Source organism: Schistocerca serialis, chromosome 2 (genome assembly GCF_023864345.2).
Source record: "Schistocerca serialis cubense isolate TAMUIC-IGC-003099 chromosome 2, iqSchSeri2.2, whole genome shotgun sequence".
Lineage (NCBI taxonomy): Eukaryota > Metazoa > Arthropoda > Insecta > Orthoptera > Acrididae > Schistocerca > Schistocerca serialis.
This window is the reverse complement of record NC_064639.1, coordinates 90040338-90063918: the sequence shown is the minus strand read 5'-3', so window position 1 is coordinate 90063918 and position 23581 is coordinate 90040338. Positions and strand designations below refer to the sequence as shown.

Sequence of the window (23581 nt, the reverse complement as noted above, 5' to 3'; positions counted from 1 at the left end):
CAGTCTCGGCCTAACCATAAACAAACCTCTAAGAAACTGCAGCAAAACCCACGGCAACTTCCTTCATGTCCGCGGTGTTTTACGCAACATTCACGAGAAGATTGTCCACAACGTTGGGCCGTGTGTTACAAATGCCAAAAGAAGGGTCATGTGTCATCTGTTTGCAAATCTGACCGCATACCTGTTGTTCATAAATATGACACTGATTCTGCTTCTGTGTTGTCTGTCAATGGTCCTTCTTCCCTTTCAGGGAAGTTATTCCTCATGTCCAAATCTTTGGTCGGGATGTTTGCATGCTGGTGGATACTGGTTCTGCTGCCACTATCGTCAATTCTCAGACGTATCTTCAGTTGGGTTCTACATTCCTATCACCTGTCACTCGGCAATTACGGATGTACAATAAACAGAAGATTTCTCTCTTGGGACAATTTAATGCTGAGGTATCTTACAAATCTGTTGTTCACACTGTTCCCATATTTGTGATCAACCAGAGTAACGCAGAGAATCTTTTTGGTTTTGATACCTTTCACATTTTTGGGTTCTCCATAGATGACTCTGATGCTATTCCTTATGCTCAATTGGATTCCTTGTCGACGACATTTTCGTCCCTGTTTTCTCCTGGGTTAGGCCTTGAAGCTCATATCACGCTCAAACCCACTGCTTGGCCTAAGTTTTTTCAGGCTCGGCCCATTCCTGTGGCCCTTCGTGATCAGGTAAAATGGGAGCTGGATCGTCTCACTACTTCCAGGGTCTTGCTTCGTGTCACTCCCAGTGAGTGGTCCTCTCCTATCATTGTCGCTGCTAAGCTCAATGGTGATATACGTCTCTGTGACGATTTTAAGGCCACTGTAAATGCTCAGTGCCTCATCGACACTTACCCTATGCCCTGACATGAAGAATTGTTCACTAAAGTTGCTGGAGGCCAGTATCTTTCTAAAATTGATCTGTCAGAAACTTATCATCAACTTCCTCTTGACGTTGCATCCCAGCAGTTTCTAGTCCTTAACACGCCTTTTGTCCTCTATCAATACCAATCATTGCCATTCGGTGTTGCCAGCACCCCTGCTCTCTTTCAGCAATTCTTGGAACACTTATTGCTCCCTGTCCCTGGGTGTATCAATTACATCGACGACATTGTTGTCACTGGCTCCACCACTGGAGAACATCTTCAGAATCTCTGCACACTTTTTCATGTCTTACAGACTGCCGGTCTTAAGTGTAATCTTCAGAAATCACAATATTTTTCAGGCATCTATCATGTACTTGGGGTTTCAACTCTCTCAGGAGGGTATTCGTCCGCTTCAGCAAACTGTAGCGGCGATCGATGCCCTTCCTTGCCCTACATCTGTTAAGGAACTGCAGGCCTTCTTGGGGAAAATAGCATACTATCACAAGTTTTTACCGTCTGCGGCTTCGGTGCCTCAGCCATTGCATCGCCTGTTGCATAAAAACGTGCCCTTTCACTGGAACGCGTCATGCGATGCGGCTTTCCAAAAATTGAAGACTACGCTGAAACAGGCCCCATGCCTGGCTACTTATTGACCTGGCCAACATATTGTTCTTGCCACCAACGCCTCTCAATACGGGGTTGGTGCAGTCCTTGCGCACCGTTTTTCTGATGGTTCTGAACAACCCATTGCTTATGCCTCCAAAACGCTCATGGATGCCCAACAAAAATATTCTCAAATTGAAAAAGAAGCTTTGGCCATTATTTATACTCTTTGTAAGTTTGGTGTTATTCTTTATGGATCCAAATTACATCTTGTTACGGACAACAAACCACTTATTTCCTTGTTTCATCCATCAACAAGGCTGCACACCACCTCCAGGGTTGGGCTCTTTACTTGTCTCATTTCAATTATGAGATTCATTTCCGGCCAATGGCTCAATATGCGAATGCTGATGCACTGTCTCGCCTTCCCATGGGTCCTGATCTGGCATTCGATAGGGACGAACTTTTGTGTTTCCACCTGGATGTTGCCGAGCAGCAGGTTGTGGACGGGTTCCCCATCACCGGGGACTGGATGGCGGCTGCTATGGGTTCTGATCCTACCCTTTCCCAGGTTTTATGCTGTATTCAGAAGGGTTGGCCAGATCGTCCGTCCTCTAAGACTTCTGATCTGTTGCAGAACTACTATGCTTTGCTTTACCACCTCATAGCTAGGGATGGTGTTATCCTCCTTTCCACCGACAATGCTTCGCCGCGTGTTGTGGTACCTGCGTCTTTGTGTGCTTTGGCCTTGCTGCTCCTTCACCAAGGCCACTGGGGTGTCTCTCGCACAAAATCTCTGGTGCGCTGTCATGTGTACTGGCCTGGCATCGACTCTGAAATCGCACACATGGTCGCTGCCTGCGGCCCTTGTGCGTCACAGACCGCCGCCCCGAATCATCTTTGTCACTGTGGCCTTCGCCTGAGAAGCCCTGGGAGTATATTCATGCTGACTTCGCAGGACCTTTTTTAGGTACTTATTGGCTACTCGTAACTGATGCCTACTCTAACTTTCCTTTCATTGTCTGTTGCACATCGCCTACCACCGCGGCAACCACAAGTGCTCTCGTTTGCATTTTCTGTTTGGAAGGCCTTCCCTCTACTCTTGTTACTGATAATGGTCCACAATTTGCCTCTTCCAAATTTGCGGATTTTTGTGCTCGTCACAGCATCATGCATGTCAAAGCCCCTCTGTTCCATCCACAATCAAACGGTGAGGCTGAACGACTGGTCCACACACTTAAGGTCCAGATGAGGAAACTCCTGACTTCTTCTGCTGCAGATGATGATGATGCGCTTCTCCAATTTCTGGCTTCTTACCGTTTCACCCCCATGGGCGACCACAGCCCGGCTGAGCTCTTACATGGCCGACAGCCCCTCATGCTACTTCATCTTCTGCGGCCTTCCACCTCACGGCTGCGGGTGCCTTCGTTTGGCCGGTTCACCAGCGACGACCTTGTATGGGTACGGGGTTATGGCAGACGGCCAAAATGGAGTCCTGGCCGATGCCTGTATGAAATCCAGATGGACACGGGTGTTGCAGTGCATCATTCGGTCCAGCTTCGGCCTCGTGTGCCGGCAATGCCTGTTCCGGATGCTGCTACACCACCTTCTGCTCTACCTGATGCTCGGGATACCGGAACCTCTCATTACTCACAACGCAGCCCTCTCACCATCATCTAGGTGCCAGCACAAGAACGGACGCCACCAGATGCCCATGCAGGAACCGGATGACCATCTTCTGTCGGAGCAACTCTACTCCCCTCCTTCTTCTATGGATGCCGACACATCACCCATGTCTCCTGTTATAACAACTGAACTTGCCGCAATGGGCAGATCGGTGCATGGGGCCCCAGCAGATTCGACCCCTACGTCTCCTGTTATCTCGACCCGTTATCATCGGGGACACTTCCGTCCGTATGGGAAGCCTCCTGCTTGAGACTTTACGGCCAGTCAAACAACACCTATGGACATTAGCAATCTATGGGCCACCTTCATCAACACCAGTGCAAAAAATTCAAAGGGGGGAAAAGTGTTGTGACTCGCCAATCTTTCAAAGTGCCTCCGCGCAGTTACGTGCGTCTACATGCGGCACTGTCTGCCAGCCATGCAGCAGCCGCGCCACCTAAGCGGCCAGCCAGCCAGCGGCCGCTGGCTTGGACTCAGTGCTGATTTGACTGTTACAGTGTACACATGTCTTACTTTGTCTACATGCTCTGTGACTTACATGTATTGTGTCGTCTTTGAAATATATGTGTTCAACTTGACATTATAACAGTATGACATACCTAAGTCTGTGTGTCGTCTTTGGAATATATGTGTTCAACTTGACATTATAACAGTATGACATACCTAAGTCTGTGACTGTAAATAATGTTGTCAGTTGGATTAAGAATGAGTAAAATGAATTGAAAAATGGAACAATTAGACAATGCTTTATTAATTGGTTTTCAGTCTTCACAAAATGTCGACGTTGCAGAAGAAGAAGATGGTGATGAATCAATACAAATCCTGTCATCTGTTCAACGCTGCCAGTATTGAACTGGACATTTCTACAGTGAACAAAGAAATTTAATGCTTCACGAGTGACAATAATTGGGAAGACATTGCAGAAATGAACCAGATCCTCAGCATAGTGACAATCAAAACAGTGATAATGAAATGCCTATAAAGGCAATTCTATTAGGTGATGCCTTTCATAGTATTGACAGACAAGTTGGAAAAAGAATATGAGAATGTGAGTGTAAACAAACATGAAAAAGTGTGTGGAGATGCCAATTTGTGTGTATTTTACTATGTAAATGATTAGGTATATACTGTTTTATTATTACAGTTATTAATACATTATAAGAGCTTGTTATTCATTATAGCAATTGTTGTTATTAATTGTGTTTAAGTGATTATGTTCAGCATCTCATTTTACCTCGGTCACCCTTTAAGAAGACCCCCCCCCCCCCCCCCCACAGAGGAACACTTTCTCAAAAAAATTCAAGTGATTGGCTTAAAGAGGTTTCACTGTACATACCTTTTTGGGGACATGCAAGTAGCATCTCAAATCATAAGCTCTGCTTATGATTCCTTAGTGTTTGGAGTGATGAAATGGCACCTTCTACTGAGCCCCTGTAGTCCAGCTGTCCAGGCGCAATATGACTGGCTGTGGTGTTTATGACATTTGCAGAATTCCACTCATGATGATGTAACATGTCAATTACAATGAAAGTTGGCATGTAAGAGAGCACACATTGCATCAAAATCATACTGAGCCAATTCAGTGAGGGGGACAAGCTTGCAAAGCAGCCAATATGTTTGGGGCACAATGCAAGCCAAGAAGAGCAATTTAGTGGTTGCAGGATCTGTTACCGTACACGGGGTGAAATGCTTCTGGAGTCGCTTCTCATTCACATCTCATCTTCAGTCATTTCACTGTATGGCAGGAACAACTGTGGCTGCATTGCAGTCTGATTGGTAAGCAATTTGGCCAAGAGTGCTTCCTGCTACTTCTGTTCTTCCAGCTGCTGTTGTAAGAATTGTTGAAGAATGACCTCTGTGGATAGGCCTGATAGCAGCTGATGCTGCTCTGTGTCCATGTCCACACAACATAACACGAGATTCAACTACTATTATCACACTTATGTTGTAGCTAGCAACATAAACAATAGTGCACCATATCAATCAGCTGATATATTCTACAGTTCAAGTTCAGTACAAGTATCACAACATAGTACACAATCCAAAAAACAATCCACAAGAATAATCCAGTACAACAGCAAATATTTTTGTACATAGAGATAGTCCACCACATAAATAGGCAGTTACAGTGAAGCCTGGTCCAGGTAGCCCTAGAGGGTACTTGCGTGAAAATTGTATGTGATAGATTTGTGTTAATGACTTTCTGTTGTGGCTGAGCCCTGTGATAGTGGAGGCATAAAAAATACTCACCAGTCACTTCCCTCTGTCTTTGTAATTCAAGAGATTGTCCTTCAAACTGCATTCTGTTGAACAATCTGATTATAGTTTTTATTCAGTACTCATTGTTTGCTGCAGTCATTTATGTAATATCAATTTAGTATGAGCATGCCTTTGCAAGATGCAACAGATACAGAACAGAACTACACAAGCATCCCACACATAGGAACAGTATTACAAAAAAGGGCAATAAACTTTGTCACCACTTCCCTCACACAGTTAACACAAACTCTCTCACCATCCCAAAACAACATAGCTGGGTATATAAAACACATTAATGCTTTTAGACTGAATCACTATAAAAAATCCACTGTGATTGTAGGCTAAATGTATCCAAAGAGACACTGAAGCTAAAAGATAGAAACTAGTTTTGTTAAAACAACTTTTACCCAAAGAAGTTTACAAAACACTATAAATGAACAACATTATTTAACAGCCACAGAGTTTTCTATATTTTTATGGAATTAATTGTTCTGAAAAAGATAAGAATGTTTTACAACCATATGTATTATACAACTCTCCTCTGAAATCTACAAGAAACAACATTGTTATCTGTGGTCATGCATTAAAATAGAAAAAGTGCACTGTCTCTGTAAACACAGTACTTATTTTTATTCAGTACACAAAGTCATTTAAACATTCTGACAGTCATATATACATAGAAATAGTTTGTGCTCATTGAGTAAGTACATGAATATATATGTTGTTGGGGTCTTCAGTCCAAATACTCCTTTGATGTAGCACTCCTTGTTGCTCTATCCTGTGCAAGCCTCTTCATCTTTGAATAAATACTGCAACCTCCATTCTTCTGAATCTGCTTACTGTATTCATCTCCTAGACTCCCTCTACAATTTTTAGCCCCTCCCCTCCCACCCCCCTCCCCCCACACATTTACCACTATACTAAAGTGGTGATCCCTTGATGTCTCAGAATGTGTCCTGTCAACCGATCCCTTCTTTTAGTCAAGATGTGTCACATATTTCTTGTCTCCCAATTCTATTCATTACCTCCTCATTAGTTATGCAATCTACCCATCTAAACTACTGCAGTCTTCTGTAGCACCACAGTTCAGAAGGTTCTATTCTATTCTTGTATAAACTGTTTATTGTCCGTGTTTCACTTCCATACATGACTATGCTACAGACAAATACCTTCAGTAAACACTTCCAAACACTTAAGTCTATATTCAATGTTAAAAAATTTCTCTTCTTCAGAAATGCTTTTCTTGGCATTGCTAGTCTACATTTTATATCCTCTCTATTTTTACCATCATCAGTTATTTTGAACCCAAAAAGCAAAACCTATCTACTACTTTAAGTGTCTTGTGTCCTAATCCAATGCCCTCAGCATGACATGATTTAATTCAACTACATTCCAGTATCCTTGTCTTTCTTTTGTCGATGTTCATCTTACATCCTCCTTTCAAGACACTGTCCATTCTACTGAATTGTCTTCCAAGTCTTTTGCTATCTCTGACAGAATCACAGTGTTGTCTTCAAACCTCAAGGCTTTTTTTATTTCTTCTCTCTGAGCTTTAATTCCTACTCCAAATTTTTCTTTTTTTCCTTTACTGCTTGCTCAAACTACAGATTGAATAACAGAGATATGCTACAACCTTGTCTGACTTCTTTGTCAACCACTGCTTCACTTCCATGCCCCTCAACTCTTATAACTGCTGTCTGATTTCTATACAAGTTTTAAATAGCCCTTTGCTCCCAGTATTTTACCCCTGCTACCTCCAGAATTTCAAAGTGAGTATGCCAGTCAACATTGTAAAAAGCTTTCACAAAGTCTACAATTTCTATAAACATACATTTGCCTTTCCGTAACCTATCTTATAAGATAAATCATGGGATCAGTGTTGCCCTGTGTGTTCATATATTTCTAAAAAATACAGACTGATCTTCTCCAAGGTCTGCTTCTATCAGTTTTTTCATTCTACTATGAAGAATTTGTGTTAGTATTTTACAACCATGACTTATTAAACTGTAGTTCGGTAATTGTCACACCTATCAGCAACTGCTTTCTTTGTAATTTGGTTTATTACATTCTTCTTGAAGTCTAAGGGTATTTTGCCTTGCTCATAAATATAAGTTACAATTCACAACATGAAGCTAAATTTATATCATATGTTTAATTTATGAATGTGCAAGTAGCTACTTGCCACATAGAGGTACTGAGTAACAGACAGGTGCTATGAAAAAGACTGCTAGATGCCATTCAGCTGTCACGCCTACTCCTTCAGCAGACATAGACAACAAAACTCACACACACTTATACAAGCACAACTCCCACACACAATCACTGTGTGATAAGGCCTGACTGCAACCACATCTGAGGTGAGCACTGAGCTTTTCTGGGGTTGGTAGAATGGGTGCAGAGGAGACATGTAGCAGGGAGGGATAGCAGGTTAGGGGTGGGGGAAAGATGCCAATGATGCCCTGGGAGCATGCAGGGCCATGTAAAGGACAGGATGGTGGGGTGCTAGCTTCTGTGTTAGGGGGTTATGCTGGAGAAGGGGGGCAGGGTGGTGCAAAATGAGGAGGAAAGAAGTACACGCCTCAAAAAAAGTTTTGTATCACTCCGGTTCCCAGAAGTCCTGAAGACAGATGTTGACTGTGGATATTGTATCACAGACACAGTCCCTTTGACTGTTCAGAGATGCCAGTAAATCCACCCAAAGATATAAACAACCGTGCATGAGCAGCTCCTATTAGACGGAGGTGGTCTGACAGCCAATTAGTTCCAGTCATTTCACCAGGAAGGAAGCACACAGCTCGTGTTGTCTGTAACTCAACCATGCCTAGATGGTCAATACCACAGTTCAGTTGCATCCATATTGTTACTTTGTGCCAGGAAGGACTCTCAACAAGGGAAGTGTCCAAGCGTCTCGGAGTGAACAAAAGCAATGTTGTTCGGACATGGAGGAGATACAGAGAGACAGGAACTGTCAATGACATGCCTCACTCAGCCTGCCCAAGGGCTACTGCTGCAGTGGATGACCGCTACCTACGGATTATGGCTCAAAGGAATGCTGACAGCAATGCCACCATGTTGAATAATGCTTTTTGTGCAGCCACAGGACGTCATATTATGACTCAAACTGTGCACAATAGGCTGCATGATGTGAAACTTCACTCCTGATGTCCATTGCAAGGTTCATCTTTGCAATGACGACACCATGCAGCATGGTACAGATGGGATCAGTAACCTGCTGAATGGACCACTCAAGATTGGCATCATGTTCTCTTCACCGATGAGTGTCGCACTTGCCTTCAACCAGACAATTATTGGAGTTGTGTTGGGAGGCAACCTGGTCAGGCTGAATGTCTTAGACACACTGTCCAGTGAGAGCAGCAAGGTGGAGGTTCCCTGCTCTTTTAGGGTGGCATTATGTGGAGCCGATGTACACTGCTGGTGGTCATGGAAGGCATCATAATGGCTGTATGAAAAGGGAATGCCATCCTCCAACCGATAGTGTGACCATATTGGCAACATATTGGCGAGGTATTCATCCTCATGGATGACAATTTGCACCCCCATAATGCACATCTTGTGAATGACTGCTTTCAGGATAACGACATCACTCGACTAGAGTGGCCAGCATGTTCTCCAGGCATGAATCCTATCAAACATGCCTGGGATAGATCGAAAAGGGCTGTTTATGGACGATATGACCCACCAACGAGTTACACTGAATCACTGCTGAAGAGTGGGACAATCTGGACCAACGTGATGAACTTGTGGATATTATGCCACGACAAATACAGGCATGTGTCAATGCAAGAGGATGTGCTACTGGGTATTAGAGGTACAGGTGTGTACAGCAATATGGACCACCACCTCTGAAGGTCTCACTGTATGGTGGTACAACATGCAACATATGGTTTTCATGAGCAATAAAAGGGGCAGAAATGATGTTTATGTTGATATCTATTCCAATTTTCTGTACAGGTTCCAGGACTCTTGGAAATGAGGTGGTGCAAAACTTTTTTGATGTGTGTAGAAGAGAAGGGGAAAGGAAAATGCAAGTGCACAGGTGGGATTGAAGACACCTGTAGGGCTGTAGTGGAGGCAGGAATGTGGTAGGCAGGTGAAGGACAGGGAGTAGTGAAGATTGGGGCCAGAGGATTATGGAAACAAAAGATATATTGAGGGAGAGTACCCACCTGTGCAGTTCACAAAATCTGCAATAGACCTAGATGCAAGATCTGTTCCTTATGTCCTCCCACTACCACCTACGCCAGTCATGTCAGAGGACTCTCCTACCCCATCAAAGGCAGGGTCACCTCTGAAAGCATCCATGTGATCTACCAGCTTAGCTGCAACCACTGTGCCATGTCCTATATGGACATGAAAAATATTAACCTGTCTGTCCACATGAATGGCTACTGCCAAACTGTGGCTGAGAGACAACTGGACCACACAATTGTTGAGTGGGCTACTCAACATGACATGGTTCAGTGACGTCAGTGACTGCTTCACAGCATCTTCCCACCAAAACCAGCTTTTCTGAATTGCACAAGTGGGAATTCTTCCTGCAACATATCCTTCTTTTATGTAACCCCTTTGCTAGTCCCTCTGTTCCACCTGCCTCTATGACCTTTACTGCCCCCACTCGAGCCCTCCACATGCCTTGTATCCTGTCAGCATACCTGTGTAGTCTTTTATCCTGCTCTACAACTGTCCTCTCCCATTTACCTCCTCCCCTCTTCCTCCCTCCAGCACAACCACCAATGCTGCACTTAACAGTCAACCATCCTGTTGCTGCATGCTCCCAGGGCAGCACTGTGTATGTTTTGTTGCCTATGTCTGATGAAGAACTCAGTCTAATAGCTGAATGATATCTAGAAGTTTTTTTCATTGTGCCCATTTGCTGCTCAATACTTCCTCTATGTCACGGGCAGCTACCTATCCTTTCAGACAATGGAAAATCTAGGATGGAATGTAACAATATTATTGTTATCTATCCTTTCACATTATTGTTATTCCAGCCTTGGTTTTTTCCATTGTTTGACATGTTTAATTTATTTATATATATCAAAATTTATGTAGTTTAACATATTGTTCTTATTTTGTATATCAACATAACCACCATGTGGTTTGGCAGTTTTATATTTCATAAGTTGTTGGTTTTGACACAATATGTGTGCAGACTCTTTTATTTATTTATTTATTTTTCATTTGTTAGCAGTTTAAAATATGGTGTCGCTACTTTATGAAGACACAATATAAGATTTGTGGGCCATTTTACAAACTAAAGCTGTTTAAAATATTTTTTTATTTTAGAAATGAGTCAGAAAGAAATATGATAAGTGATTGGAAACAGAGTGAATGCAGACAAGAGGGACTTCAGATAGAGCTTAAGGATGCTGAAAAAAAATTTGAGAACTTGCTCTCAGAACACTTGCAGTGTGAAAAGGACTTGAAAGCAAACAAGTGAGTATATACTACACAAAAATGACTAATATACAGTAAAATGTTTTTACATAAAGCTAGGGTACTTACAACAATAAAAAAGTTTTGCGTTTGGATTAGACTGCAACAATAATTTGCTATATATGATGGACAACCAACAGCAATGAATCCACCACAATTGACACAAAACAGAACAATGACTCAATGAAGGGAAATAGGAGAAAGGAACTAAAAATGAATCTCAAACTTCCATGCTCTCTGGTACTGTGATTGCAGTAGAAAATGCTAACCAATGAGAGGGAGAAACTCCATTTGGTGAATGAGAAATTCCAAAGTGAATGGTGAGGGAGATGTGACAACAAGAAATTCATGTTATTTATCTGTCAAGATTTGTACTTCTCACTCATTTCTAGAGTGAGGCCTAAATACAATTTTTAGTTTACACCATCAGCATACATGAATGTCAAAATGCTACAAACTGGTTTTTCCAACATATGCACAGTGATGGATAGTGCAACATATGTAATCCATATATATTGGATAGATAAAAAAATCTGCTCCCCAAGCGGCGGCAGAACACACACACACACACACACACACATACAAAGGGTGGTTGTAATTGGCAAGCTTTCAGAGCCAGTGGCTCCTTCTTCAGACAGAAGGGTTGCACTAAAGCTCTCTAGATCTTTATCAGAATAGCCACAAATCAATAGAGGGTGATCTATGAGTTGTACAAATACACTGAGCTTGCCTTTTCACCTGAGACTGCAAGGAAAAGATAAATCTTTCTTAGATTACCTTTGTGAATCAATACACCGGGCTTCCTCCTTTCTGTTCCATGTGGTCCTCTCACTGATATATTGTAGTGCACTGGGAACATTCTGACCTACCAAGGTCTGTTTGTGTGGCTGTGATTGGATGTGCGGGTAACAAATCTACTTTAAGTAATGGTCCAGTATGTCATCACAGGGCGTTTATTGATAAACACTGTATAATAATTTACAATTATTCAGTCTAACACACTTTGTTCTGTATGATACTGAAAACCAAGAGCACAGCTGACATGAAGTTCAGACCTTCTTACTGACTGTACATTCCTCATGCTGACTGACTTACTTGGTGCACAACAAGAATCACTAGCAAAATTCATATGACATAAGAAGTATTTAGATTTAGTTGGTAGTCAACAATTAGTTTACCACATAGTGTAATAATAGTAAAGAAGCTTTAATGGCTCTTGGACTGCCCCTAGCATTTATTATGTTAAAAGTGTTTTCTAATAATTAATATTTGATACAGAAAAAGTGGTTGTTTCATACCAAAATGTTGGGTGGTCCCTGGTATCTATAGTTGCTGTGATAAACGTCTTCTCATGCCTCATTTGGTTATTCACACCACCAGTGTGCCTACAGTGACATATGGTATGACTGTGCTTGCTATTTGCCCGCCGATCATAGGAATGGCCTCTTAACACATTGTGGTAGCAGTCTGTATTACCATTCATGACAGAAACATATCCTGCTTACATGTAACATTCAAATATAATGTGATAAATGGCAAATTAATGGGGCATGAAATAAGAACAACCTGACAACCTCGCTATTTCATTACGGTCATTCCACAAGACCTATGTGGGAGGTAGTAATATGTTGTCCGGTAACTAGTCTTCTGGGATTGCAATGGTAAACGTGATACACAATGCCTCTCTTGTAGCATCTGCCACAGTAGTTTGTTGAGCATGTTGGCAACACTCATGTGCTGACTAAATGATTGCATGATGAAGCTCACCATTCTTTGTTGGATCTTGTCTACCTCTTCCATTAATCCTACTTGGTAAGGATCTCAGACTGATGAGCAGTACTCAAAAATTGGTTGAACAAGTGTTTTATAAGCCACTTCTTTCATGGATGAATTACATTTCATTAAGTTTTTCCTGTGTACCTGTCTGTATCAGCTTTTTCTGTTATTTGTTTTTATGGTCATCCAGCTAAGATTGCCCTGCATGGTTACTGCTAGATATTTTACAGTGGTTATTGTTTAGAGCAGTTTGTCAACAATAGAGTAATTGTTCAACAGTAGATATGTTCTCCTATGTATCTACAATATGTTACATTTGTTTACATTCAGGGTCAACTGCTAGAGCCTACACCATTCACCAGTCCTCTGTAGGTCTTCCTGCAGTTAGTTACAGTCATCTGATGTTGCTATCTCCTATTAGACAACACCATGATCTGTGAACAGCCTCATGGGGCTTCCAAAGTTATCCACTAAATCATTTAACAATATTATGAAAAGGAAAGTTGCCACTCACCATATAGCAGAGATGCTGAGTCGCAGATAGGCACAACAAAAAGACTGTCACAAATAAGCTTTTGGCCAGTAAGACCGTTGTCAAAAACAGATCACACACACACACATTCACATGCACACAAACACACACACACACACACACACACACACACACACACACACACACATGCAAACACAACTCACACATACATGACTCGTGGTTGAGTTGCATTTGCGTGAGTATGAGTGCATCTGTGTGTGTGTGTGTGTGTGTGTGTGTGTATTTGTTTGTCGTCCATTTTTGATGAAGGCCTTACTGGCAAGAATCTTATTTGTGACAGTCTTTTTGTTGTGCCTGTCTGCAACTCAACATCTTCGCTATATGGCGAGTGGCAACTTTTCTTTTCATAAGACTGTTACATTCCATCCTGGATTTTCCTTTATTCGCTAAATCATTTTTATATATTGTAAGTCCAGCCACACTTCTGTGGGGTACTCATGAAATTACTTTTACATCTGTAGATTTTGTTCTGCTGAGAGTAATGTGTTGAGTTCTCTCTGCAAGGAACTGAATACAGTCATAAATTTGGTCTGATGCTTGGTAACTTTGTAATTTTTTTTTCACTAAATATAAATGTGGGATTGTATAAAATGACTTCCTGAAGTCAAGGAACATTGCATCAGTGTGAGCACCAATACTGACAACGCTGTGGACCTTTTGGAAGCACAATGGGAGCTGAGTACTGCAAGATCTCTGTCTAGGGAATCTATGTTCATTTTTATAAAACAATGGAAAATCCAGGATAGAATGTAACAATATTATGAAACGAAAGTTGATACTCACCATATAGCGGAGATGCTGAGTTCCAGATAGGCACAACAAAAAAACTTTCACAAATAAAGCTTTTGGCCATTAATGCCTTCATCAACAATAGATGTAGACACACACACACACACACACACACACACACACACACACACACACATGACTGCAGTCTCAGCCAACTGAAACCACTGTTTACTAGCTACCCCACATCCTCCTCCCCTTCCACTCCCACAGAAGAGAGAGAAAGAATGAGAGAGAGAGAGAGAGAGAGAGAGAGAGAGAGAGAGAGATCTTTCTTAGAAACAGGTAATTATGTAAATACAAATAATGGAAGGAGTAATTTCTAACAACTCACCATATAGCCGAGGTAATGAGTAGTCAATAGGGTAAGTATGTTGCTATGTTTTGTACAAATCATTCTTCAGAGATATACTTGATGGCTAAACACACATTTTGCGTCCACACCAACCCACCCATGCACCTAATCACCCCACGCACCTGTGCCTTTACATTGTGCTGGTTGAATACACAATCAACTACAATGGATAATCAGCCATTGAACAGAAATGTTTAATCAGCCAGCACAGTGTAATTGTACAGGTGTGTGTGTGTGTGTGTGTGTGTGTGTGTGTGTGTGTGTACTCTGGCTTGATAAGGAATTAGTTGTAAAACTAACATATTTTCAGTCTTTTTCATGTGCCTGTTGATGATTCAGTGTCTCCACTATTCAGTGAGTTGTTACCTTTCCTTCTAAATTGCTGGCATTAAAGCCTTTAATTTTCATTGTGATTAAAAAATACCTGAAAATATGAAACTCTTTATGTGATTCAGCCAATTGTAATGAAAGCCAATTATAATGAATTGGGAAAATGGCTGGAACACACTTTCCAGAAGCCAAGAAACATTAATATATTATGCATTTTTTATCTCAAAATGGACTGTGTCTACTTGCGGTCTTGTGACGTATACACTGATCAGCCATAACATTATGACAATGTACCTAATAGCCGGTATGTCCACCTTTGGCATAGATAACAGTGGCAGTATGTCATGGCATGGAAACAATGTGACATTGGTAGTTTGTTGGAGGGAGTTGGCTGCACATCTGCACACACAAGGTGCCTAATTCCCGTAAATTGAAAGGGGGTTTGATGATCTCTGCTGCCACGTTTAGTCACATCCCAGGTGTGCTCGTTTGGGTTCAGATCTGGTAATTTGGGGAATCAGTACATCAACTGAAACTTGCCACTGTGTCCTTCAAACCATTCCATCACACTCCTGGCCTTGTGACATGGTGCATTATCTTGTTGAAAAACGCCTCTGATGTCAGAAAACATGATTTTCATGAAGGGCTGTACTTCGTCTGCAACCAGTGTATGATACTCTTTGGCCATCATGGTGCCTTGCACAGGCTCCACTCGACCCATGGATGCTCACGTGAATGTTTGTCAGAGCATTATAGAGCCACTGCCAGCTTCTCTCTGTCCCACAGTGCAGGTACCAAGGATCTGTGCCCCAGGAAGACAATGGATTCATGCCATCCCATTGGCATGATGAAGAAGGTGTTGGTATTCATCAGACCATGCAATGCTCTGCCACTGTGCCAACATCCAGTGCCACTGGTCACATGCCAATTTCAGCTGTAGTTGCTGATGTGGTGATGTTATCATTGGCACATGTTGGTTATCAGCTGCAGAGGCCCATCGTTAGGAGTTTGGTGCTTTGTGTGTTCAGACACACTTGCACTTTCTCCAGCATTAAAGTCTGATGTTAGTTCTGCCACAGATCATTGCCCTTTTTGGTTTACCTGTCTGCCCAGCCTATGATGTTCAACATCTGTAATGAATGGTGGCCGCCAAATCCTACAATGTTTGGACATGGTTTCACCTTGGTTTTGCCACATGTTGAAGACACTCATCACAGCACTGCTCAAACACCTGACAAGTTCTGCAGTTTCTGAAATGCTTGTACAGAGCCTCTGGGCCATCACAGTCTGCCCTTGGTCAAACTCAGATATGCACAGACAGCACACTCACTGGTACTACACGCACCATACATGTGTCTGTCTAGCTGTGGCTGACCAGTGTGCAAGTTACACAAGACAACCACAAAAATATGGAAATTTGGCAGTGGACTTAGACTTGTAGAAAACCCTAATTACCTAATTACTTAATGTCAACAAAATTAATGAATTTTTTTATTCAGAATAAAACCAAAATTATATAGACCAAGCCAAAAAGAACAATGCATGTATGAAGCAGTGGGCATTGTGGGGCATTGCCCAACTTTCTGTGCTGCAGGCTTTTAATGTACTACTCTGAGGTAGTGATGATATGTCCCAAGTTAATGATTTTCTTTTGGTGGATGCTTTTATGTTTGTTCTGTCTTCTTTCCTTCTCTGGCTTAGTCCCATTATGAAGCATATGCTGGAACATCTCAAAGAATTTGTATTCCTATGTCAGACATGCCAACTATTGCTGCCAGAGTGCAACATTATTGCACAAAGTCAAAATGGCAACTGCACAGCAGTGCATGCAAGAGCAATGTGTGCTTTGCAACAACAAAATTGCTGATTCCTGTGCAAAGGAAGTATCATAGCTTGTATTGATGTGAGGTACCTGATTTAAAAACAATTAAAGAATGGTATTGTAAGTTTCTGGCAACTGGAAGTGTTCTAAAATATTCTAGCTGTCTGTCATACTGTTTTGTAAGAGACAGTGGAGGACATCAGACAAGTGTTTCTCAAAAGCCCTTGTAAATAAGTTTACCAGATATCTAGGCAAATTAATATACCCCAAGCAACATTACACTGTGCAGTACACCTGTGTCTTCAGTTGTATGCTTACAAAGTGCAAATTCTGGAACGTTTGATGCTGACCAATTTGTGCAGACAAATATTTGCTGTGGATATGCTGCAATGTATTGACGTGAATACCAGCTTCCTGGAAAGATGTTTATTCTCAAATGAATCTCAAATGAGACAACCTTTCATGTATGAGAAATTGTTAATTGGCATAATGTTCAGATTTTGGGCTTACATCATCAGCATACTATCACTGAACATGTTTGTGATAACCCTAAACTGAATGTCTTGTGTGGATTAATGCACGACAGGATTGTTGGGCCATTCTTCTTTGCAGAAAACACAATTAATGGATTAGTGTGTCTGGACATGGTGCAGCAGTTTTTACACTGTCAGATACAGGATCTGCAACCTAATGCCATCTTTCAACAAGATGTTGCTCTGCTGCATTGGTTGACAGCTGTTCACAAGTTCCTGGATACAAAATTTCCCCAGTTGTAAGACAGCTGTTCACAAGTTCCTGGATACAAAATTTCCCCAGTTGTAAGACTGCATGTGGAGGACTTGCTGCCTGGCCACCACATCCCCTCCCCCCCTCCACCCCCCCCCCCCCCCCCCTCCCTTCCACTCCAACTCCTCCCCACGACATCATCCCTTATGGATTTCTTCTCGTGGAAATTTGTGAATGACTGGATGTTTTTCCTATAAGATGCCATATCACTAATGCCATTGCAACCTGTAACAGAGGGCATATTACAAAGAATATGGCAAGAAATTTAATACAGATGTAATATTCTTCTTTCTACAAATGGGTCACAGGTGGAGCTGTCCTTATGGTTATTAAATAAATACTTTGAGATGCTCTAGCATAAGCTCCAACTTCAATATTACATTTACTGTCATTTTTTTCCAAGCCGTTGAAATGTGAGAGGTCTGAAAGGGACACCCTGTACTTCTGTACACGTTCATTCTGAAACTCAGACAATAATTTTTGATATTTTTGAAAAATATTATCTGAAGCCAATAGAAGAGATAAGTTCTGTAGTAATCCATAGGTATGAGAATAGTAAATTGGATGACTGAAAGCCTGGGAAAGGTTGTCCCATTTAAAGATGTGCCTCATACGACACCATAATTTCATAGCTAGTTGTGGCATTCAGAGTGGTGTAGATGCAGTACCTGAACAGTCTGTGTGTGGTGAACATGGCAGCATGCCACAAGTTAAGTGACTTTGAATGCATGATATAATCAGTGCAACACACATGGGGCATAGAATATCGGAGATTACATGAGAATTCAAGTTTCTGAGGTGAACAGTTTCTAGGGTGGATCTTCAGTATTGCACTGACCACATTTACACTGCTACACAAGGTGATCATGCGTTTTTGACATATGAATGTCATGTCACCTCCACAAGGCCACACAGGATGATTGATAGATTACTGTGGACAGATTGCCACAGACTGGAATGTAAAACATCAGAAATTCATATTTGCTGAGATTGTATGGAGACAAATGAAATGCATAGGCTTCTGCAGCCAATGACTGACATCGCATCCAGCGACTTCCCATGGATTATGGCCTCTCAATGTGTTATTAGTGAAAGAATTGTAGTGAGTCCAAGCAGTGGCTTAATTTTAGAGTGCAGAAGTTATTTGTGGGCATTTTCATAAAATTGAAAGAGCCTATGATTTCAATGCTTGTGCATAGCTAAAAAGTAAATTTTGGATAAACTGTATAAAAAGTAATCACAGTGATGATATTATTAACATACCATTGATGGAAGTTGAACTCAAGTTTCACTCACTAGCTATCTTTAGGGGAAGAAAAGGTGATGAAAGAAAAATTGAGAAGTTTACTTTTTACTATTGATCAGCATTGATGTGATCATAATAACAGTTTTATTTGAAGTGACTGTCTACTTAAACTTCAAAGTAATATGACTTATTACACTGACAGTAAGTATTATAAAGGTTCAAGCATAGTTAATAGAAACTGGCCTTTAGATAGTCAGCAGCTGAATGCACAATAAAAAATTCTCATGTTCCACATAAAGAACTTTATCAACAAATGAGCAAATAATATGCAAAGAGGAAAAGGCTGTTAAAATTATGCAAACTGTGTGTCCATACAAGCTGAAATTGTATCTTGAAAAATAGAAAAAAAAGGAAAGAAAATATGATTCCGATGCTCAAGAAGACAGAGGAAGTAACTAACACAACAAATGCTTCCAGAAGAAAGAGTATATTTTTACTGGGTGATAGTGCTTCAAATGATGTTGTACAAACAATGAAGATCTGCATGCTACTAATGTCTTAAGAACAGCATTCTAACATAAGTGTACTTGATATTGCACACAAGCATGACTTAACACAATGCTCATGTGTAAACAAGGCAGTAATAGCTACAAACAGACATACAGAAATCTGCAACAGTTTCATGAATATTCATAGGATCGAAATATACAGATTTGATAGAGATATTTACACCATTCATGGCATTCTCTTCCACTGGTGTGGGAAAAATCAGCTAGTAATCATAATTTGTGACATAATTACAAATGCAAGGAACACTGTGAACTTAGGACAATAAAATTTGAACAACAAGTGCACGACAGCACAAGTAAATTGTAGGAATGGGGATAGACAATTGGCTGGTGAAAAGGAATGAGATGAAGCTGTTTCTTGGAAATATTTCTGTCTCTTTTGGAAGCAGTTAGATGCTCTCATATTTAAACGCAAAAGAGATGTGATAGTTCTTTGGAACTTCATAGTAAATTTTCTGACAAATTCCAGAGACAGATCAGACCTAGAGAATTTGACATCCATGTATAATCCTGCTTCCATAGTTATTTTCCTACTAGAGTAAATTCATGTACAAGTAGACTTTGATAATATATTTATAGACCAGATCAAAATAGGTGATACAACTACCAGGCAAGTCTTGAATGGTCTCTCTGACCATAATGGACAAAGACTCACAATTAACAGTGCAAATACCTATGAGAATGAAAGTGGCCCCTGCTGGAAAATAGCAAAGATAAGTAATGATGAAACTATCCAGACTTTTAAATCACATCCCCAAATTGTAGATGGGAGATATATGTTTAATTTATATAATGCTAATTCCAAGCACAATCTTTTCAGCAATCAAGTGAAACTGATATTTGAAAGCACCTTCCCAGAAAGGATACATAAGATCCAAACCAAAAAACTCTCCAAAAAGTCTTGGATTACCACTGGTTTTAAGATTTCATCCAAAAGGAAACTAGAGCTGTACACCACTTCAAAAAATTCAAATTTCTCCATTCAGTTAAATCACTATCAAAAATACCGTAAAATATTAAGTAAAGTTATTCAGAAGTCAAAAATTTGTATCTATGCTCCAAAATTAATAAATCTAGTAACAAAATCAAAACTGTATGGGAACTGATAGGGAGTGATACTGGTGCAAATTGCCCCAGTAAGACTGAAAGTATTGTTCTCAATAATGAAAGTAGACAAGTAGAAAATCAAGAGATTGTGACAAAAATATTTTATGAACAATTGTTCAGTGTACCTGAACAGGACACAATGGCTCCTTGGGATAGCCCATAAAAATACTGAAAAGATTATTTCCCATATTCTTTAGAACAGAGACGTATAGCCTGTATAACAGTACAAGAAGTAAACAGAATCATAATTTCTTTAAGAAGTAACTTCTGTTGACAATATTTCCAAAAAAACTGCTAAAAGCTCACTGCAATCAGTTCAGTACTCTCCTACTTCATATACTCAGTGCCTCTCTCAAACACTCTGACAGGATGAACTGTGCTCTTCTAAAGCCTCTCTACAAAAAAAAAAAAAAAAAAAAAAAAAAGGCAATGTCTCAGATGTTACAAACTGTCATCCCATCTCTATTTGGACTGCATTTTCTAAAATCCCTGAAAAATTGACAGATGCCAAGATAGTCAATTACCTGAAAAACAATAATTAGTAAAAACTAGTTTGGATTCAGAGAAGGTATCTCCACAACCGAAGCTAAATTTTCGTTTACCAATAACATTTTGGAATGCCTTGACAAGAAGACATTGCCTGTTGGCATATTTTGTGACGTGTTAACGCCTTTGACTGTGTTGGTCATGGAATACTTATAGAGAAAGCTTGCTACTGTGGACTCTGAAGACAAATGGGCAACTGACTCAAATCTTATCTACAGGGCAGACAACAGAAAATGACGTTAGGTGGTAACAATGTGAAAGTAGGAGGGGTAGTGTCCGGCTGGGGAACAGTACTTTATGGAGTTCTGTAAAGGTCTCTCCTTGGTCCCATGTTATTTCTCATACACCTACCCCTGTCCTCAAGCAAAGCTAGCAACTTTACAATGTTTCTAGATGGCATAAGTATTGTGATAGACAATAAAACACCCAGTGACCTAGAGCTAAATGCCAACCACTTATTTCCAAATGCTCTGAAATGGTTCACAGTAAATTGTCCATCATTGAACCTCAGAAAAACCAATTACATTCATTACCATTATGATCACAAAAGCCTACAGGAATAAATATTGCACTTGAGAACCAGCAGGATCAGATGGCTGAGTGTTCGAAATTCCAAGGCATCCATGTTCAGTGTGTGACATTTAAAACTGGCCTGTCATACACAATGATAACATTCCAGTGCATGCATTTGCATCAATAATAATGGAAAATGAGAAATGCTGTCCAAACAGTACCACATGAACCAAACATTTCCTCTGGTGTACCAACACTGCACGGAACTTCATCGTTGTGTGAAGCAGCTGCAGCTGCAATCAGTGAAACTTGTCAAAACCAGTTGAGAAAAAGACCTCTTTGTGTGAAGCCTGGTTAGTGTGAGTGTGCGATGATGCAATATTCATTACCTGAGCATGTTGTCATTGCTGAAGCATTCAATCACACTGGACCTTTTCCAAAAACAAAGAATTTGTTACAGGAGAAATTTCCAGGACATTCTGTGCCTGCAAAAAGAACCATATGGGAATTGAATGAGTGCATACAGGATTGGTTCAGAATGCTCCCAGGAACAGACCACCAGCTATTTGCACAGCAGAATTAAAGGGGAAGATTCAGGAGATAATGACAAGAAGTTCTCTTGTAAGTCAACAAGGGAACTAAAGTTAAAACTAAACCTTATAAGTGTTTTGCAAGAACTGAAGGAGCCTGACCTGCAGAAGAGAGTGCACCTCTGTTCATGGCTGTTGAGAAATGTTGCCAGAGGTGTCTTGGACCCACTAAGGCTCATCACGAGTGATGAAGCATGGTTCCACCTTTCTGGGTTTATAAGTTGCCAAAAAAACAGTTATTGGGCAACAGAAAATCCACATACAATGCACCAGGTACCATTGCATAACAAGAAAATTGGTGTTTTGTGTACCTTTTCTGCCACCCGTGTTATGGGGCCCATATTCTTTGAGATGTCAGTGAACAGTGACATGTATTGGGAATCATGGAGGAGTTTTATTCAAACTTGCCTTTATGAGCCAGTTTATATGCCACACCCTGCAGATGACAGGCTTAACTGCAAGCAACACATCCAGCATAGGCTACCCTGAAAAGGCTTAGTTCATCAACATTTGCCATCCAGATAATGACCAAAGTTGGAGAGTCAGTGTCGCAAAATCTGCCTACTTTGGCTACTTCTATTTACTTATGTGTTATGGAATAAACTTCTTGGGCAATTTGCCACTGTCAAAAAAAGTCTTTGTGCAGATCAGAAAAAGGATGTCTGAAATTTGTGTTGTGTGCTTTGTAATCTTACTCTTTCAAACATCACTATTAAAATTCTCTGCCTCTGCACAAGTTCTGAAACCTTCAAGAGGCATAAAATATACAAAAGAAAGAATTTTTTACTTATCTTCATTTTCTCTTGTTTTTGTTGGCTGCAGTTCTTGAATCTATGGGTACATTCTTGAAGCTGTAATTTTTTTATAACATTGTGTGTTCCATGTGACTAAATAATTGATGAAGATTTGAGGATTTGCCTGTATTACTCTTGAATTTTATTCTTTGTCACATTTTTCAATTTCACACCATCTTTACACTTTCCACTTCTACCACACTGCATATTACATTGTCAGTATCAATCATAAAATAGTATCATCATAAATTAATTTCTTTTTATACATTTTAGCCTGAAATATAATACATCATATACAAAATCATACGAAATTCTGTTAATGAAACAGCTGAAATAATTTTATCCTATACAAGATTTAAAATACTTTTCGGTATTGCATATTTCTATAAAAAAAGGTTATTTTAGGAAAGGGTATCCCATTACAGATTCAAGAACCTCATGTCATAATCTTTTTAAGCAAATAGGGAATCTAATCTCTACCTCTCAATATCTCTTTTGAATCATGACATTCAGGCTTAACAATCCTTCTCAGTATCAAACGAAGGAGTCATACCATCATCATAATACAAGAAGGAAATGTGACATACACTGTGACCTGAAAAATTAATCTCTGGTGCAAAAAGGTGTAAAATACACAAGCACATTTTTGGAACACAACCTACAAACAGCTTAGAGATAGAAGTGATGACACTTTCTGGAGGACCTGACCATCATTTTGCAGGACAATGTTCAAGCACATACAGTACAAGCTGTTACTAATTTGTTTGACTGATGGGGCTGCTAAGTGCTATACCACCTACTGTACTCCCTTGACTTAAGCCCTTGTGAGTTCAACTCAATTTCTAAACTGAAGGAAACACTTCATGGCATTTGCTTCAGAACTGCTACAAATTCGTTGGGTAATAGACTGCGCT

The 23581-nt window shown here is 40.5% G+C and overlaps 1 protein-coding gene across 2 annotated transcripts in view; it reads left to right on the top strand.

Annotated features, from left to right (window-relative positions):
• LOC126455448 (putative leucine-rich repeat-containing protein DDB_G0290503) overlaps window positions 1-23581 on the top strand; it is a 94620-nt gene that overhangs the window by 54370 nt on the left and 16669 nt on the right. Inside the window, exon 3 of one of the 2 annotated variants that reach the window (XM_050091199.1) lies at window positions 10745-10894. The exons of the other annotated variant lie outside the window; for it this stretch is intronic. Coding sequence (XP_049947156.1) covers window positions 10745-10894 — 150 coding nt within the window. The remainder of the gene's footprint in view (window positions 1-10744; window positions 10895-23581) is intronic. 2 annotated transcript variants of the gene reach the window in all.